The 21,510-nt window shown below is 46.8% G+C and overlaps 1 protein-coding gene across 1 annotated transcript; it reads left to right on the top strand.

The window, feature by feature from the left end:
- Nucleotides 1-2,778: 2,778 nt before the first annotated feature.
- LOC128699689 (fibrous sheath CABYR-binding protein) lies at nucleotides 2,779-4,937 on the top strand (the record flags this gene model as incomplete). Its single annotated transcript, XM_070099448.1, is given in 1 exon segment — nucleotides 2,779-4,937. A coding segment is annotated over 1 exon segment (1,282 nt), but the record flags the coding sequence as incomplete, so codon positions are not given.
- Between the last annotated feature and the right edge of the window lie 16,573 nt (nucleotides 4,938-21,510).

Genomic DNA, 21,510 nt, shown 5'->3' with positions numbered 1-21,510 from the left:
AACATCCACAATCATCTCTTTATTATCATCTGCACAACATCCACGCACATTCAGACTTCCCACTTTGACAATTTTCTTCTTATTATTCTTTTTAGTAATCTTTACAGGAAAAGGGGTTACTAGCCCATTGTTCCCGGCATTTTAGTTGACTTTTAAAAACACGCATGGCTTGCGGAGGAAAGATTCTTATTCCACTTCACCATGGATATAAAAGGAAAAGTAATAAGACCAAGAACTATTAAGATAAAATCAAAGAAAACTCAGATGAGTGTGTATAAATAAATGTGTACATGTATGTGTAGTGTGACCTAAGTGTAAGTAGAAGTAGCAAAACATACCTGTAATCTTGCATATTTATCAGACAGACAAAAGACACCAGCAATCCTACCATCATGTAAAACAATTACAGGCTTCAATTTCACACTTATTTGGCAGGATGGTAGTACCTCCCTGGGTGGTTGTCTACCAACCTAATACCACAGGACAGTAGTACCTCCCTGGGTGGTTGTTGTCTACCAACCTACTACCACAGGACGGTAGTACCTCCCTGGGTGGTTGTTGTCTACCAACCTACTACCACAGGACGGTAGTACCTCCCTGGGTGGTTGTTGTCTACCAACCTACTACCACAGGACGGTAGTACCTCCCTGGGTGGTTGCTGTCTACCAACATACTACCACAGGACGGTAGTACCTCCCTGGGTGGTTGCTGTCTACCAACCTACTACCACAGGATGGTAGTACCTCCCTTGGTGTTTGTTGTCTACCAACCTACTACCACAGGACGGTAGTACCTCCCTGGGTGGTTGCTGTCTACCAACCTACTACCACAGGACGGTAGTACCTCCCTGGGTGGTTGTTGTCTACCAACCTACTACCACAGGACGGTAGTACCTCCCTGGGTGGTTGTCTACCAACCTACTACCACAGGACGGTAGTACCTCCCTGGGTGGTTGCTGTCTACCAACCTACTACCACAGGACGGTAGTACCTCCCTGGGTGGTTGTTGTCTACCAACCTACTACCACAGGACGGTAGTACCTCCCTGGGTGGTTGTTGTCTACCAACCTACTACCACAGGACGGTAGTACCTCCCTGGGTGGTTGTTGTCTACCAACCTACTACCACAGGACGGTAGTACCTCCCTGGGTGGTTGTTGTCTACCAACCTACTACCACAGGACGGTAGTACCTCCCTGGGTGGTTGTTGTATACCAACCTACTACCACAGGACGGTAGTACCTCCCTGGGTGGTTGTTGTCTACCAACCTACTACCACAGGACGGTAGTACCTCCCTGGGTGGTTGTTGTCTACCAACCTACTACCACAGGACGGTAGTACCTCCCTGGGTGGTTGTTGTCTACCAACCTACTACCACAGGACGGTAGTACCTCCCTGGGTGGTTGCTGTCTACCAACCTACTACCTATAATATATATATATATATATATATATATATATATATATATATATATATGTGTGTGTGTGTGTGTGTGTGTGTGTGTGTGTGTGTGTGTGTGTGTGTGTGTGTGTGTGTGTGTGTGTGTGTGTGTGTGTGTGTGTGTGTGTGTAGACCTACTTTCTGGCTTAATCACTTATTTACTTTCCACTTACTTTTCGTTACTTTCTAGTTAACTTTTGCTACTTTCTAGATAAATTTAATTACTTTGTAGTCAACTTTTCCTATTTTATAGTTAACCTTTGTTACTCTCTAGTTAACTTTCGCTAATTTCTACTTGACAATAGCTACTTTCTAGTCAATTTTGCTAGTTTCTAGTTAGCTTTTGCTACTTTCTAGTCAACGTTAGTTAATTTTTTGTTAACTTTCGCTATTTTCTAGTTAACCTTCGCTACTTTCTACTTGACTTTCGTTACTTTCTAGTCAGTTTTGCTACTTTCTAGTTAACTTTGGCTACTTTCTAGTCAACGTTCGTTAATTTTATGTTAACTTCCTCTACTTTTTAGTTAACTTTTCTACTTTCTAATTAACTTTTCTACTTTCTAGTTAAATTCTTTACTTTCTATTTAACTATCGCTACTCTCTAGTTAACTTTCGCTACTTTCTAGTTAACTTTCTCTACTTTCTAGTTAACTTTCGCTACTTTCTAGTTAATTTTCGCTACTTTCTAATTAATTTTAGCTGCTTTCTAGTTAACTTTCGCTACTTTCTAGTTAACTTTCGCTGCTCTCTAGTTAACTTTCGCTGCTCTCTAGTTAACTTTCGCTACTTTCTAGTTAACTTTCGCTACTTTCTAGTTAACTTTCGCTACTTTCTAGTTAACTTTCGCTACTTTCTAGTTAACTTTCGCTACTCTCTAGTTAATTTTCGCTACTTTCTAGTTAACTTTCGCTACTTTCTAGTTAACTTTCGCTACTTTCTAGTTAACTTTCGCTACTTTCTAGTTAATTTTCGCTACTTTCTAGTTAACTTTTGCTACTTTCTAGTTAACTTTCGCTACTTTCTAGTTAACTTTCGCTACTTTCTAATTAATTTTAGCTGCTTTCTAGTTAACTTTCGCTACTTTCTAGTTAACTTTCGCTACTTTCTAGTTAACTTTTGCTACTTTCTAGTTAATTTTCGCTACTTTCTAGTTAACTTTTGCTACTTTCTAGTTAACTTTCGCTACTTTCTAGTTAACTTTCGCTACTTTCTAGCTAACTTTCGCTACTTTCTAGTTAATTTTCGCTACTTTCTAGTTAACTTTCGCTACTTTCTAGTTAACTTTCGCTACTTTCTAGTTTACTTTCGCTACTTTCTAGCTAAATTTCGTTAATTTACAGATTCTTCTGACCTTGTTGTTGACGGCTCAAGCAGCACCGTTGGTGTTGCCTGAGGACACAGCTGGTGTGGAGGTGACTCAGTCACAGTCCATTCCGGCAGATGGTCCAGCAACGAAGCCTGCAGGTGGTTATCTTGAAGCTCAGGCATCACCAGTACAGCAGGTGGTCCAAGAGTCTGCTCCAGCTGATGAAGCACCAGCTGGCACTGCTGAAGAACCATCTGCCCCTGCTGAACAAGCAACAGCTACTCATGCTGAGGAGGCACCAGCTGCCACCGCTGAAGAACCAGCTGCCCCTGCTGAAGCTGCACCAGCTGCCGAAGTAGCTGCCCCTGCTGAAGAACCAGTTGCACCAGCTGCCGAAGTAGCTGCCCCTGCTGAAGAACCAGCTGCCCCTGCCGAGGAACCATCAGCTGCCCCTGCTGAAGAACCAGCTACCCCTGTTGAAGAAGCACCAGCTGCCCCTGCTGAAGCTGCACTAGCTGCCGAAGTAGCTGCCCCTGCTGAAGAACCAGCTGCCCCTGCTGAAGCTGCGCCAGCTGCCGAAGTAGCTGCCCCTGCTGAAGAACCAGCTGCCCCTGCCGAGGAACTACCAGCTGCCCCTGCTGAAGAACCAGCTGCCCCTGCCGAGGAACCACCAGCTGCCCCTGCTGAAGAACCAGCTGTACCAGCTGCCGAAGTAGCTGCCCCTGCTGAAGAACCAGCTGCTCCTGCTGAAAAATCAGCTTCACCAGCTGCCGAAGTAGCTGCCCCTGCTGAAGAACCAGCTGCCCCTGCTGAATCACCAGCTGCCCCTGCTGAAGAACCAGCTGTCCCTGCTGAAGAACCAGCTGCCCCTGCTGAATCACCAGCTGCCCCTGCTGAAGAACCAGCAGCCCCTGCTGAATCACCAGCTGCCCCTGCTGAAGAACCAGCAGCCCCTGCTGAATCACCAGCTGCCCCTGCTGAAGAACCAGCTGCCCCTGCTGAATCACCAGCTGCCCCTGCTGAAGAACCAGCTGCCCCTGCTGAATCACCAGCTGCCCAAGCTTCACCATCTAAGTTGTTATTCCTGGAACCCACCATCACAGTAGGTGCTCCAGTGGTGGTCAAAAACAGCGGCTCTTCTCCCCTCAACCTGGTGAACCCAGTGGCCCAGGTGGACCCCCTGGCCCAGGTGGACCCACGTTTCCGGCCATACATCTACCCTAACGATGCCCCACATATCGTTGCAGCTAAAATCGCACACTTCCGCCTACACGCCGCACTTCTCCCGCCCATTTCTGTCGCACCGGCCTACTAGAAGAATTACCTAGGCTCTGGTTACGAAAGATTTGGCTATTAGTAAGTTATTAATGTGAAGATATTGCAGTATTTATGTGTGTGTGTGTGTGTTTACGTAGGCCTAGAGGCCTATAGAAGGAAACTTCAACCTATGGGATAGAGAGGCATACATATATTTGAAATTTGTACATAGGTATAAATTAATATTTTTGCACTGTTCATTGGTACAACGAGTTTGTTCATAATGTTCATCTAGTCGTAGTTGTGATGGTAAGGTGTTTTGAAGAGTGTACATTTGTACAGATTGTTCCATCTGGTGTACAACTTCGTTAATGTTTTAATGTTCAAGTGAGTGTTCCATCGATGTGCTGCCAGGCAGTTCAGAGCAACGTGGCTGGTACAATTCACAGCTACAATACCCTGGCTGGTACAGTTCACAGCTATATTAAGCTGGCTGGTACAATTCATAGCTATAATTCCGTGGCTGGTACAATTCACAGGTACAATACCCTGGCTGATACAATTCACAGCTACAATACCTGGCTGATACAATTCACAGCTACAATACCCTGGCTGGTACAATTCACAGCTACAATACCCTGGCTGATACAATTCACAGCTACAATACCCTGGCTGGTACAATTCACAGCTACAATATTGCTGGTATTTTACGAAGCAAAGTGCTCAACCGGCCTCGTGTTCTGTGTCTGGAGGTTGTTGGTGCTTATTTAGAGCATCTCGGTGGAGATCTGAGGTCCGTGCTCCGTCAGAGGAGGCTGGTGATCATTAAAGACCTGGAGCTCACACCGCTGGGAGAAGCTCAACTGAGCTCCGCCTTCAAAATTTTTTCTCACTAATCCGCTTTCTTAAGAATCGTTATATATATATATATATATATATATATATATATATATATATATATATATATATATATATATATATATATATATATATAAAATGTATGCATATGTATATTCGACAGCCTCGAAATGTATACACAGATATATTTTAGAAATTAAAGGACTCATGAAGCTATTGTTTTTTCCATTTATTGTACCTCAATATTGAAAGCACAGGTGAAGTCTGATGGCCTGCACACCTGGCTGTAGCACGAGAATCAAGGTAGAAACGACGAACGAACAAAAGTTAGTAGTGATTAAATATTTATATATATTTTTCCTTCAGCAAGCAGTATGCAAGTAGTATATGTTCAACGTATATACAAGATTGACAAAGTTTCGCAAGCAAGAGAAACAGTGAGAATTGTGAGCGACCAGACTTGAGGTAAACCTGCCAATGTTGATCCACGAGTCCCAGACATCGCTTCACAGCTTTGGTGGTGTTCCTTGTGACTGGCTGACTGAACCAAGGTGCTAGTATAACAAGGGGCCTCCACTTGTTATACTCTCAGCACCTGGTTTGCTGGTCAGGAGGCAGCCTATGTGGCTGTGTAACGTATACTGAATAAAATGCGACATACCCTTAACATTCCTCACCCCCACCCCAAAAGTGCCCTAATAGCCAGGATTAGGCATCCTTCACTAGGCACTGTGCCACCATGGCATGAATTACTAATGGAACTGCCTTTCCTCTCAACCATCCAACTCAGTAGATAGTGTACAACCCAAGGGGGACTTTTCAGTCAAACATAACCTTAGACTAAGACAAAAGACGTAAGGATAAAGAAAGGTTTGAGCTCCGGAGAGGTTATCAGTGAACACTTTCTTTGCTGGTAATGTGACGAATACAATAATAATAACAATAATAATAATAATAATAATAATAATAATAATAATAATAATAATAATAATAATAATAATAATAATAATAATAATAATAATATCTATATTTCTACAAGTACATGTACAAGGTATACAGACCATAGTGTCAGGGGCCCGAGACTGTTCAACTGCCTCCCAGCACACATAAGGGGGATTACCAACAGACCCCTGGCAGTCTTCAAGCTGGCACTGGACAAGCACCTAAAGTCAGTTCCTGATCAGCAGGGCTGTGGCTCGTACGTTGGTTTACGTGCAGCCAGCAGTAACAGCCTGGTTGATCAGGCTCTGATCCACCATGAGGCCTGGTCACAGACCGGGCCGCGGGGGCGTTGACCCCCGGAACTCTCTCCAGGTAAACATAGCTGACATTAATAACATACTACTATATAGAAAGTCCCTTGTTATGCTGAGCATTTCAGGGAAATTAGGTCAATTTTGTCCCAGGATGTGACCCACACCAGTCCACTAACACCAAGGATGTGACCCACACCAGTCCACTAACACCCAGGATGTGACCCACACCAGTCCACTAACACCCAGGATGTGACCCACACCAGTCCACTAACACCCAGGATGTGACCCACACCAGTCCACTAACACCCAGGATGTGACCCACACCAGTCCACTAACACCCAGGATGTGACCCACACCAGTCCACTAACACTCAGGATGTGACTCACACCAGTCCACTAACACCCAGGATGTGACCCACACCAGTCCACTAACACCCAGGATGTGACCCACACCAGTCCACTAACACCCAGGATGTGACCCACACCAGTCCACTAACACCCAGGATACGACCCACACCAGTCCACTAACACCCAGGATGCGACCCACACCAGTCCACTAACACCCAGGATGTGACCCACACCAGTCCACTAACACCCAGGATGTGACCCACACCAGTCCACTAACACCCAGGATACAACCCACACCAGTCCACTAACACCCAGGATGTGACCCACACCAGTCCACTAACACCCAGGATGTGACCCACACCAGTCCACTAACACCCAGGATGTGACCCACACCAGTCCACTAACACCCAGGATACGACCCACACCAGTCCACTAACACCCAGGATGTGACCCACACCAGTCCACTAACACCCAGGATACGACCCACACCAGTCCACTAACACCCAGGATGTGACCCACACCAGTCCACTAACACCCAGGATGTGACCCACACCAGTCCACTAACACCCAGGATACAACCCACACCAGTCCACTAACACCCAGGATGTGACCCACACCAGTCCACTAACACCCAGGATGTGACCCACACCAGTCCACTAACACCCAGGATGACCCACACCAGTCCACTAACACCCAGGATGCGACCCACACCAGTCCACTAACACCCAGGATGTGACCCACACCAGTCCACTAACACCCAGGAAACGACCCACACCAGTCCACTAACACCCAGGATGTGACCCACACCAGTCCACTAACACCCAGGATGTGACCCACACCAGTCCACTAACACCCAGGATACGACCCACACCAGTCCACTAACACCCAGGATGTGACCCACACCAGTCCACTAACACCCAGGATACGACCCACACCAGTCCACTAACACCCAGGATGTGACCCACACCAGTCCACTAACACCCAGGATGCGACCCACACCAGTCCACTAACACCCAGGATACGACCCACACCAGTCCACTAACACCCAGGATGTGACTCACACCAGTCCACTAACACCCAGGATGTGACCCACACCAGTCCACTAACACCCAGGATGTGACCCACACCAGTCCACTAACACCCAGGATGTGACCCACACCAGTCCACTAACACTCAGGATGTGACCCACACCAGTCCACTAACACCCAGGATGTGACCCACACCAGTCCACTAACACCCAGGATGTGACCCACACCAGTCCACTAACACCCAGGATGTGACCCACACCAGTCCACTAACACCCAGGATGTGACCCACACCAGTCCACTAACACCCAGGATGTGACCCGCACCAGTCCACTAACACCCAGGATGTGACCCACACCAGTCCACTAACACCCAGGATGTGACCCACACCAGTCCACTAACACCCAGGATGTGACCCACACCAGTCCACTAACACCCAGGATGTGACCCACACCAGTCCACTAACACCCAGGATGCGACCCACACCAGTCCACTAACACCCAGGATGCGACCCACACCAGTCCACTAACACCCAGGATGTGACCCACACCAGTCCACTAACACCCAGGATGTGACCCACACCAGTCCACTAACACCCAGGATGCCACCCACACCAGTCCACTAACACCCAGGATGCGACCCACACCAGTCCACTAACACCCAGGATGCGACCCACACCAGTCCACTAACACCCAGGATGTGACCCACACCAGTCCACTAACACCCAGGATGTGACCCACACCAGTCCACTAACACCCAGGATGCGACCCACACCAGTCCACTAACACCCAGGATGTGACCCACACCAGTCCACTAACACCCAGGATGCGACCCACACCAGTCCACTAACACCCAGGATGTGACCCACACCAGTCCACTAACACCCAGGATGTGACCCACACCAGTCCACTAACACCCAGGATGCGACCCACACCAGTCCACTAACACCCAGGATGTGACCCACACCAGTCCACTAACACCCAGGATGCGACCCACACCAGTCCACTAACACCCAGGATGCGACCCACACCAGTCCACTAACACCCAGGATGTGACCCACACCAGTCCACTAACACCCAGGATGCCACCCACACCAGTCCACTAACACCCAGGATGCGACCCACACCAGTCCACTAACACCCAGGATGCGACCCACACCAGTCCACTAACACCCAGGATGTGACCCACACCAGTCCACTAACACCCAGGATGCCACCCACACCAGTCCACTAACACCCAGGTAACAATTTCACTGATGGTGAACCTAAAAAACCAGTGTAAAGAAACTCGCGCAATGTTTCTACCCTCGCCGGGAATCCAACCCAAATCCTCGCCGTGTGAACCTAGAGCTTTAGCCACCAGGCCACGGGTCACCGTGGCCTGGTGGCTGCAGCCATAATACCCAGCACATGAGATGAGTGTTTTTATATCTCATGCTGCTGAGGTAGGTCACAGGACTGTGGACACTGAGAACAGTGACCACATGTGGAGCTGATGACACAAAAAATATTGAAATGTCTTGGTACAAGTACCAGGACCAGGATCTCCCTTTTAAGAGTGGAGTAGGCCCACTGATAAGCCTAGTATAAGGATGATTTATAAATTATTGGCTGCAGACATCCTTCTCCACATGCTTTAAGTACCACTGACCCAACTCCAGCCTCACATGCATCAACCTGTAAGATAAATGGCTTGAAAAATCTGGAGACATTAGTATGGGAACAGCACATAAGAGGCGATTAACAATGTTAAAAGTCTTGATAACTAGAAGTCCAGGTAAATGTATTTTTGGGGAGTGGTAAGAGAGGTTATGGTGGCAACTGTACCAAAATTTCTGCAGAACCTACTATAAAATCCTATCATTCTTAAGAATTATTACAAAGACTTCCTTTCCTGAGGAAATGGATAATTTTGAATGGCCAAGACTTTGGAAAATTTAGGCGCCACTTTGCCACTACCTACTTCGTGACGCAAGAAAGTTACAGTAGAGTGGCTGAAAAGATGATTTACTAAGGCTTACAGTTAGTTTGAATGCCCATAATCTCTCAAAGAGATATTTAAGATGGAGCAAATGATGATCCCTCGTATTAAAAACTACAGCTATATTGTTTAGGTAAGCCGCTGGGCTTTCAAGTCCTTTGATAGCCTGATGGATCAGTTTTTGGAATGAGGCGGGCGAGTTCCTCATTCCAAAGTGCATCACAGTATATTGATAGTGACTTGCAATTACAAAGGCAGAAATTTCCTTCGCCTTATCCATTAAAGGTACCTGGTAGTGTCCTTCAAGATCTGGTTTAAAAATAAAAGGAGTTTACCTACGAAGTCCATTATATCGTCCATACATGGAAAAAGATAAGTATTAACTACCGTGACCTTATTCATCTTATGGTAGTTGGTGCACATCTGGAATCCTCCGTCAAGTTTTTTAAAAAGAATGCACAGTGAAGCCCCACAATCTGGACAATTCCTCCACCAATTCCAAGTTCTGACAGAAATGCAACTTCCTGCTCAAGTAGCCTCTGTGTTTCACAACTGGATCTGTAGCGAGGAAGCTTAATAGGTTTTGCAGTTCCTGCATCCATGTTGTGATAACCCAGATTGTACATTTTCGGCACATCGAAAAATATGAATATGTCAGGGACAGAGGACTTTGTCCTCTGTCCCTGACAATCCCTGTTAGGTGACTCAGAGAATAGTTTAACCTGATTAATGTGGTAGACATTACCCGAGTTGGGTTTATTAATAGGTGCTGCCAAATAATTTATATCAGAATTCTTTTTGATCACCTTCACTGGTCCCATAAACTTTACTTTTAGGGTGTGACAAGACTCAGGTTCCTGGACCAACACTTTGTCTCCTGGGTTAAAAGAACAAAATATAGAAGCTTTGTCATACCTCTATTTCAAGTTATTTTGAGCAATTTTAGGTTGGCTGTAGCCAGTTGACGTGCCACGTCCAGCCTAACCAGTTTAAAGCTTCTATGAACACTTTCGCAGTGAAATTAGTGCCCTGGTTACTCGAAATAGATCGGGGAATGCCAAAATGGGAATTAAACTTTATGAGGGATTTAATATTATGTATAGGTACTGTCTCAGGATACCTGTTAGTTTTGTTAAGAATGGTAAACAGGTATTGGTTACCTGACTTGGCCTTGGGTAAGGGTCCCACACAGTCGATGATCAGGTCCGCTAATGGCTGTCCATCAGCGGGTACCTGGAGTTTACCTGGAGAGAGTTTCGGGGGTCAACGCCCCCGCGGCCCGGTCTGTGACCAGGCCTCCTGGTGGATCAGCGCCTGATCAACCAGGCTGTTGCTGCTGGCTGCACGCAAACCAACGTACGAGCCACAGCCCGGCTGATCAGGAACTGCCTTTAGGTGCTTGTCCAGTGCCAGCTTGAAGACTGCCAGGGGTCTGTTGGTAATCCCCCTTATGTGTGCTGGGAGGCAGTTGAACAGTCTCGGTCCCCTGACACTTATTGTATGGTCTCTTAACGTGCTAGTGACACCCCTGCTTTTCATTGGGGGGATGGTGCATCGTCTGCCAAGTCTTTTGCTTTCGTAGTGAGTGATTTTCGTGTGCAAGTTCGGTACTAGTCCCTCTAGGATTTTCCAGGTGTATATAATCATGTATCTCTCCCTCCTGCGTTCCAGGGAATACAGGTTTAGAAACCTCAAGCGCTCCCAGTAATTGAGGTGTTTTATCTCCGTTATGCGCGCCGTGAAAGTTCTCTGTACATTTTCTAGGTCGGCAATTTCACCTGCCTTGAAAGGTGCTGTTAGAGTGCAGCAATATTCCAGCCTAGATAGAACAAGTGACCTGAAGAGTGTCATCATGGGCTTGGCCTCCCTAGTTTTGAAGGTTCTCATTATCCATCCTGTCATTTTTCTAGCAGATGCGATTGATACAATGTTATGGTCCTTGAAGGTGAGATCCTCCGACATAATCACTCCCAGGTCTTTGACGTTGGTGTTTCGCTCTATTTTGTGGCCAGAATTTGTTTTGTACTCTGATGAAGATTTAATTTCCTCATGTTTACCATATCTGAGTAATTGAAATTTCTCATCGTTGAACTTCATATTGTTTTCTGCAGCCCACTGAAAGATTTGGTTGATGTCCGCCTGGAGCCTTGCAGTGTCTGCAATGGAAGACACTGTCATGCAGATTCGGGTGTCATCTGCAAAGGAAGACACGGTGCTGTGGCTGACATCCTTGTCTATGTCGGATATGAGGATGAGGAACAAGATGGGAGCTAGTACTGTGCCTTGTGGAACAGAGCTTTTCACCGTAGCTGCCTCGGACTTTACTCTGTTGACGACTACTCTCTGTGTTCTGTTAGTGAGGAAATTATAGATCCATCGACCAACTTTTCCTGTTATTCCTTTAGCGCGCATTTTGTGCGCTATTACGCCATGGTCACACTTGTCGAAGGCTTTTGCAAAGTCTGTATATATTACATCTGCATTCTTTTTGTCTTCTAGTGCATTTAGGACCTTGTCGTAGTGATCCAGTAGTTGAGACAGACAGGAGCGACCTGTTCTAAACCCATGTTGCCCTGGGTTGTGTAACTGATGGGTTTCTAGATGGGTGGTGATCTTGCTTCTTAGGACCCTTTCAAAGATTTTTATGATATGGGATGTTAGTGCTATTGGTCTGTAGTTCTTTGCTGTTGCTTTACTGCCCCCTTTGTGGAGTGGGGCTATGTCTGTTGTTTTTAGTAACTGAGGGACGACCCCCGTGTCCATGCTCCCTCTCCATAGGATGGAAAAGGCTCGTGATAGGGGCTTCTTGCAGTTCTTGATGAACACAGAGTTCCATGAGTCTGGCCCTGGGGCAGAGTGCATGGGCATGTCATTTATCGCCTGTTCGAAGTCATTTGGCGTCAGGATAACATCGGATAGGCTTGTGTTAATCAAATTTTGTGGCTCTCTCTCATAAAAAATTCATTTTGATCTTCGACTCTCAGTCTGGTTAGCGGCTTGCTAAAAACTGAGTCATATTGAGACTTGAGTAGCTCACTCATTTCCTTGCTGTCATCTGTGTAGGACCCATCTTGTTTAAGTAGGGGCCCAATACTGGACGTTGTTCTCGATTTTGATTTGGCATAGGAGAAGAAATACTTTGGGTTTCTTTCGATTTCATTTATGGCTTTTAGTTCTTCCCGCGATTCCTGACTCCTAAAGGATTCTTTTAGCTTAAGTTCGATGCTTGCTATTTCTCTGACCAGTGTCTCCCTGCGCATTTCTGATATATTGACCTCTTTTAGCCGCTCTGTTATTCTTTTCCGTCGCCTGTAAAGGGAGCGCCTGTCTCTTTCTATTTTACATCTACTCCTCCTTTTTCTTAGAGGAATAAGCCTTGTGCATACATCGAGTGCCACCGAGTTAATCTGTTCTAGGCATAAGTTTGGGTCTGTGTTGCTTAGTATATCTTCCCAGCTTATATCGGTTAGGACTTGGTTTACTTGGTCCCACTTTATGTTTTTGTTATTGAAGTTGTATTTGGTGAATGCTCCCTCGTGACTAGTCTCATTTTGTCGGTCTGAGGCTCCACGCATACATGTCTGAACCTCAATTATGTTGTGATCTGAGTATATTGTTTTTGATATGGTGACATTTCTTATCAGATCATCATTGTTAGTGAAGATGAGGTCTAGTGTATTCTCCAGTCTAGTAGGCTCTATTATTTGCTGGTTTAAATTGAATTTTGTGCAGAGATTTAAAAGCTCGTGTGAGTGTGAGTTTTCATCAGAGCTGCCTCCTGGTGTTATTACTGCAACAATATTATTTGCTATATTCCTCCATTTTAGGTGCCTTAAGTTGAAATCCCCCAGGAGCAAGATGTTGGGTGCAGGAGCTGGAAGATTTTCCAGACAGTGGTCAATTTTTAACAGCTGTTCCTGGAATTGCTGGGATGTTGCATCCGGAGGCTTGTAGACTACCACAATGACTAGGTTTTGGTTCTCGACCTTTACTGCTAAAACTTCCACTACGTCATTTGAGGCATTAAGCAGTTCTGTGCAAACAAGTGACTCTGCAATGTACAGGCCAACCCCCCCCTTTTGCCTGTTCACTCTGTCACATCTGTATAGGTTGTAACCTGGGATCCATATTTCGTTGTCCAAGTGATCCTTTATGTGGGTCTCAGTGAAAGCCGCGAACATTGCCTTTGCCTCTGCAAGCAGTCCACGGATGAAAGGTATTTTGTTGTTTATTGCTGGCTTTAGACCCTGTATATTTGCAAAGAAGAATGTTATCGGACTGGTGGTATTGTTGGTACTGGGGGGGGATTTTTTTTCCGGCATTAGTATCTGTATCTGTTGGTTTGGAGTGGAGGCCATCGACTGTGGTTCCACTCCAGGAATGACTGGATTTGGTACAAAGTGGTGCGGGTTTATTGCAGTGTCCGAGTTTGCCAACTTGGTGACACTGACGACAGGATTGGATGTAATTCCGTATCTGTCGTCTTACACCTGACCAATAAAAAGCTGCAGTGTCGTATAAAGGGTTTAGTGACACGCAAATGTCCTCCTTAGGATGAATTGTGAGGTACTTTGAAGACCTGAGGTCTGAATTCCTTTGGTACCACAAGTCCGTGTGGTATAAACACTTCCCCTGCCTTCTTACCAGTAGCTGGACTAAATAGTAGGTTATTGTTCATGATATATTTATCCGGGCGATAATAGTTGGTTTGATCCAGGACAGTCCCTCGGGCGTGGCCACAGGAGTGTCTGGCAGTCCTGCAATCCCAGGATAGGAAGGCTTGATCGGGGATTTTCACTAGATTTAAGAGGCTCTGGCCAGATTTCCTTGTAAATTAAATTGTCTAGCCCTAGATCACAGCCCTCCAAGGTAAGGTCAGCATTACCTTTAGACTTTTCTTTGGACATTGGCCAAGTTCTGGCCAACATTGGAGAAGAGGCTTCTGTGGCTACAATAGGCTTGTGACAGCATCTAGAATGTAGAACATTGTTGCCAAGCAATAATAACGCATCTTTCATGTAGACCCCCAGACACACTCACAGGTAAAAACCCAGTATAATACTGACTTTTAATGGAAATACTATACGGAGGAACAGAAAACACAACTCCACCGTAAGCTTCTAGCAAAACTGAGAGGTTTAATAAGGTCTCAGAAACTGGAAGTACGTCCTCCATCTTGTAAGAGGGAGTAATAAGCCCTGGTATTCCTAGAGATGGATACTTCAATACGACATTCTTGCTGCTTAAGGAAGATTTGACTATTACTATAAATAGTCGCCAAACAGGCATCTATATCCCTCTGATTCGTTTCATCACTTAGCACAGTTATTATTCCCAGGAGAACCTTCACCTTGGGGCAAGTGGCCTTGATGAGCTGGGCCTACGACAGTAGTAACATGTAATGGGTTCGAGAACCATATCTTGTGCCCCTTGTGGATTTTGAGACAGACGTTGTTTTCCAACTTCAGCTTCCTTCTTTGAACGAATTCAGAGATCCGACCATGACGATACCTGTCCATACCAGGCTACTGGGAAGGAATGTTGAAAGACCGATCCAACAAGGAGACATTGGCCTCAAATATGTAAAGAAGTCTAGCTGGCTCCATAGCAGTTGCCACTGAATGGTCTTCTAAAAACATTCGAACCTCTGGTCCAACTGACTCAAGAAGATTGTCTCTAAGGTCCAGAAGCACTGGATCTCTGAAGTCCAAGTTACCAGTGGACTTGTACCACTTAGAGAAGGTCATAGACTGTCCCTGAACAAACTTCACATGGGACTAACCCAACTGACGCTTGTTCAGTTTATATTCTCCCTTATATTTGGCAGGAATGTACTGATATGCACCGGTACACTGGGTGTACTACTAGTACACTGAGTGTACTACCAGAACACTGGGTGTACTACCAGAACACTGGGTGTACTACCAGAACGCTGAGAGTACCACCAGTTCACTGGGGGAATACTTCCAGTACACTGTGGAGTACTACGAGTACACTGGGTGTACCATCAGTACACTGGGTGTACCAGCAGAACACTGACTGTGCTACCAGAACACTGGGTGTGCCACCAATGCACTGTACTACCAGTAAACTGGGTGGAGTACTACAAGTACACTAGGTGTACCACTTGTACACTGGGTATACTAACAGAACAATGGGTGGTGTACTATCAGTAATCTGGGAGGTGTATTATCAGTACACAGGGTGGTGTACTACCAGTACACTGGGTGGTGTACTACCAGTACACTGAGTGTACCACCAGGACACTGGTTGGTGTACTACCAATACGCTGGGTGGTGTACTATCAGTACACTGAGTGTACCACCAGTACACTGGGTGGTGTACTACCAGTACATAGGGTATACTACCAGTCCACAGCGAGTACTACCAGTACACTGGGTGTACTACCAGTACTCTGATGTAATACCAGTACACTGGGTATACTACCAGTACACTGGGTGTACTACCAGTACACTGGGTGTACTACCAGAACACTTGGTGTACTACCAGTACACTGGATGTATTACCAGTACACTGGGTGTACTACCAGTATACTGGGTGGTGTACTACCAGTACACTGGGTGTACTACCAGTACACTGGGTGGTGTACTACCAGTACACTGGGTGGTGTACTACCAGTACACTGGGTGTACTAACAGTACACTGGGAGGTGTACTACCAGTAACCTGTGAGGTATACTAAAAGCATACTAGGTTTTCCACCAGTACAATGGGAGGTGTACTACGGGTGTACTGGGTGTACTACGAGAGCACTGGGTGTACTACCAGTATACGGTATGCACTCCCAGTACATTAGGTGGTGTACTACCAGTGCACTGTATATACTACCAGTACACTGCGTGTACTACCGGTACACTGTATGAACTACCAGTACACAGCGTGCCTTACCAGTTCACTGCATATACTACCAGAACACAGGGTGTACTACCAATACTCTGGGTGAACTGTCAGTACATTTGGTGGTGTACTTCCAGTACACTCGGTGTACTGCCAGTACACTGGGTGTACTATCAGTACACTCCGTCTACTACCAGCACACTAGGTGTACTACCAGAATACTGGGTGTGCTACCAGTACACAGGGTGGTGTACTACCAGTACACCGGGTGTACTACCAAAACACTGGGTGTACTACCAGTACACTGGGTGTAGTATGAGTACACAGGCTGTACTAGCAGTGCACTGGGTGCTGTGTTTCCAGTACACTGGGTGGTGTACTAATAGTGCACTGGGTGGTGAACTACCAGTACACTGATTGGTGTAGTACCAGTGCTCTGGAGGTGAACTTCCAGTACACTGCTGGTGTACTACCAGTTCGCTGGGTGGTGCACTACCAGTACACTAGTGGTGCACTACCAGTACACTGGTGGTGCACTACCAGTACACTGGTGATGTACTATCAATACACTGGTGGTGTACTACCAGTACACTATGTGGTGTACTACCAGTACACTAGGTGGTGTACTTCCAGTACACTGGGTGGAGTACTATCAATACACTGGGTGCTGTACTTCCAGTACACTGGGTGGTGCACTATCAGTACACTGGGTGGTGTACTACCAGTACACTGGGTGGTGTACTTCCAGTACACTGGGTGGTGTACTATCAGTACACTGGGTGGTGTATTACCATTGCACTGGCAGTGTACTACCAGTACACTGGTGGTGTACTACCAGTACAATGGTGGTGTACTACCAATTCAATAATGGTGTACTGCCAGTATACTGGTGGTGTTCTACCAGTACACTGGTGGTGTACTACGAGTACACTGGTGGTGTACCACCAGTACACTGGTGGTGTAATTCCAGTACACTGGTGGTGTACTACAAGTACACTGGTGGTGTACTACCAGTATGTAGACAGCCTGTAGTGTCTGCACAGACAGCCTATGCTGTCAGTCAGCTTAGTTCATATTTTGCAGCACTCAGGTGCTGCCCTCTAGGCCTGCCCAGGTCAGTGGGACGCTGGTCTCACTCGCACTCGCTCACTCACTCAGCAGCCTAGATTCAGACAACAAGTCTACTACCTCTCTCCCTCGTGGGATGGCCCTCCCGGGCCATGGGCACTCAACACACAGGCCTGTGTACCCATCACGACTTTGCAAATAAAGTAAGAAGCCTCCGAAGACGTATCATTTACTCCCCGCTACCAGAAACACCAAATAAGCTCATTAAACATTGGTGGGAAGCGGTGTTCCCAGCAAGCTGTGTTTGCCTGGAGAAAGGAAGGAAATAGAATGAAGTCATCTTCACTTTATCACCGTATACAAGAAGCATCCGTCTCTCAACGAGTTATCCTGATGTCGTGTCTGCATGTTTCAGCATCCAGACACAGGTACAAGCACGATCTAGCGAAAATTTACCGAATTTCTTCGAGAATTGTAAGTGGCGTCCCAGTGACCCTACGCTACAGCATATTACTCTGTTTTTCAAGTCACGTGTTCAGCTTCACTTGTATGTTCTGCTGTTGTTGTTCAGCTCAGCACAGCTATTTCAGCAAGCCAGAAGTGAGTTTTGTGGTGATTTCTGCGTCCAGAGTGAGTTTCTCCACGTAGTTGTGGGAGAGGAGGAAGTGGCCAGATCCTCCCTCGCCATACACTCACCCATGCTCTTCACCACCACACTCCCATACACCACCACGCCATCACTCCCTCTGCTGTGTTCTCTGCTGTTTTTCGTGTGAATTCATTGTCAGAGCTGTGTATCCGAGTGCCCGAGGCTACTCGAAGCCAAGTGGATCAGCATGCCACGTAGATCACTAAGCCACATGGATCATGAAGCCATTTGGATCAGCAAGCCACGTGGATCAGCAAGCCACGTAGATCAGCAAGCCATGTAGATCACACTGCCACATGGGTCCCGATGCCACGTGGGGTGTGGACGACGCCACGTGGATCTATTAGCCACGTGAGTTAGCGAGCCAGACGTCCCAGGCCTCATGATGTGGTGTGCTTCCTGCATCGCAGTGACGTCACCGATGCTGCTGCCCGACTTCATGATGTCACGATGTCTGCCTGATGCCACAGTGCTGCTGATGTCACCTTGCCACGTCACGCCTGGCATCACATGTCACATCGAGTGTTTCAGTAATTATGTCAGTATTGTCGAGAAGATTGAGAGAAGATACATGTCGTATGTTAATTAATTTCTCTTAGTCAGTGTTTTCACATGTTAGTGAATGGCTTAGTGTCAATTTTGTGCACAGAAAAGCATCATTTGCTAGTTTAAGCTATGTTGTACCAAATGTACTGCGGGTGTGTGTAAAGTTTTACCTGTGTCCAGTGTGGTCTTGTCCGGTGTGACCAGCTCGTTTGACAGCTGATATTAGTCAGCCCTGAGCCCCTTGTACAGAAAGCTCTTATGCTCGTTGCTCATAGATGTTCTGCAGAATCGTACCTGCTACGATTGCCATCGAGATTTGTTTCACTTCACCTCCAGACCTTCAGAGTGCAGTTATGTGTAGAGAAACAGGTCTAGGGGCACTTAGACTAACCTCTGCTATAACTCCAACTGCCGAGAGAATGACACTCGTCAAGCCGCAGTTAGCTCTGTCGGCAGGTGCTGTGTCAGCCTCATGTTCCAAGCTTCAGTGAGCAGCCTGCAGAAAGATGATGTCACTGACTGCTAGCTCTCTCACTGCAGTCTGGTGTATGATGTTACGACTCCCAGATGTTTCACCCAGTCAACTCTGCCACACTTCGCTCCACGATTTACTCCACGCTCGCCGGCAGTGACAGCCCAGCGACAGTACCAGTCGAGAAGCGTCCTCATGAGTCACTTGCCAGAAGTCCTGCCCAGATGCTGAGTTTTGATGAGGCCTCACTCGAGGGCACCAGCATGTCGTGCCCCAGGTTGAGTGAAACCTGCAGTGACTCCTAAGATGACTACTTCACCATTCTAGAGGAGACTGTACCCTGTTACATCACAGCTCAGCTGCAGTGATGTCTCCTGTGTTGCAGTATCTGTCCAGATGAAGGAAGGCGTGCAGTGATGCCCATCAACACTCACTGCCTTTGAGCACGATGTTTAGCACACCCCACGTGTTTTATTCTTTCCTCCCTGTAGGAAGTTTTTTTTTCCATGTCCATATATATATACGTGTTTTTTATTTTGTGTTCTGTGCTTTGTTCCTACAAGAGAGAGAGTGAGTTTTTTTTACCACCAGTATTGTCGTGTTGGGACGACGCGAGGTAGGTGGCCGAGCAAATGTAGACAGCCTGTACTGTCTGCACAGACAGCCTATGCTGTCTGCCAGCTTAGTTCATATTTTGCGGCACTCAGGTGCTGCCCTCTAGGCCTGCCCAGGTCAGTGGCACGCCGGGTCCCCCTCGCACTCTGTCACTCACTCAGCAGCCTAGATTCAGACAAGTCTACGCCCTCTCTCGCTAGTGAGATGGCCCTCCCGGGCCATTGGCACTCAACACACAAGCCTGTGTACCCACCACGACTCTGCAAATAAAGTAAGAAGCCTCCGAAGACGTATCATTTACTCCCCGCTACCAGAAACACCAAAATAACTCATTAAAAAAGTACTCTGATGGTGTACTACCAGTATACTTGTGGTGTACTACCAGTACACTTGTGGTGTACTACCAGTACACTTGTGGTGTACTACCAGTACACAGGTGGTGTACTACCAGTACACTTGTGGTGTACTACCAGTACACTTGTGGTGTACTACCAGTACACTGGTGGTGTACTACCAGTACACTGGTGGTGTACTACCAGTACACTTGTGGTGTACTACCAGTACACTGGTGGTGTACTACCAGTACACTGATGGTGTACTACCAGTACACTGGTGATGTACTACCAGTACACTTGTGGTGTACTACCAGTACACTGGTGGTGTACTACCAGTACACAGGTGGTGTACTACCAGTACACTTGTGGTGTACTACCAGTACACTTGTGGTGTACTACCAGTACACTGGTGGTGAACTACCAGTACACTGGTGGTGTACTACCAGTACACTGGTGGTGTACTACCAGTACACAGGTGGTGTACTACCAGTACACAGGTGGTGTACTACCAGTACACTGGTGGTGTACTACCAGTACACAGGTGGTATACTACCAGTACACAGGCGGTGTACTACCAGTACACAGGTGGTGTACTACCAGTACACTGGTGGTGTACTACCAGTACACAGGTGGTATACTACCAGTACACAGATGGTGTACTACCAGTACACTGGTGGTGTACTACCAGTACACTGGTGGTGTACTACCAGTACACAGGTGGTATACTACCAGCACACAGGTGGTGTACTACCAGTACACTGGTGGTGTACTACCAGTACACAGGTGGTGTACTACCAGTACACTGGTGGTGTACTACCAGTACACAGGTGGTGTACTACCAGTACACAGGTGGTGTACTACCAGTACACAGGTGGTGTACTACCAGTACACTTGTGGTGTACTACCAGTACACAGGTGGTGTACTACCAGTACACTTGTGATGTACTACCAGTATGCTGGTGGTGTACTACCAGTACACTGGTGATGTACTACCAGTATGCTGGTGGTGGACTACCAGTATACTGGTGGTGTACTACCAGTACACCGGTGGTGTACTACCAGTACACTAGTGTTGTACTACCAGTACACTGGCGGTGTACTGCCAGTACACTGGTTGTGTACTACCAATACACTGGTGGTGTACTACCAGTACACTGGTGGTGTACTACCATTACACTGGTGGTGTACTAACCATTACACTGGTGGTGTACTACCAGTACACTGGTGGTGTACTACCAGTACACGGGTGGTGTACTACCAGTTCGCTGATGGTGTACTACCAGTACACGGGTGGTGTACTACCAGTACACTTTAGGTGTACTACCAGTACACTGGTGGTGTACTACCATTACACTGGTGGTGTACTACCAGTACACTGGTGGTGTACTACCAGTACACGGGTGGTGTACTACCGGCACACTGGTGGTGTACTACCAGTTCGCTGATGGTGTACTACCAGTACACGGGTGGTGTACTACCAGTACACTGGTGGTGTACTAC

The sequence above is a fragment of the Cherax quadricarinatus genome, chromosome 67 (genome assembly GCF_038502225.1).
Source record: "Cherax quadricarinatus isolate ZL_2023a chromosome 67, ASM3850222v1, whole genome shotgun sequence".
NCBI lineage: Eukaryota > Metazoa > Arthropoda > Malacostraca > Decapoda > Parastacidae > Cherax > Cherax quadricarinatus.
This window is presented reverse-complemented; position numbering and strand designations above follow the sequence as displayed.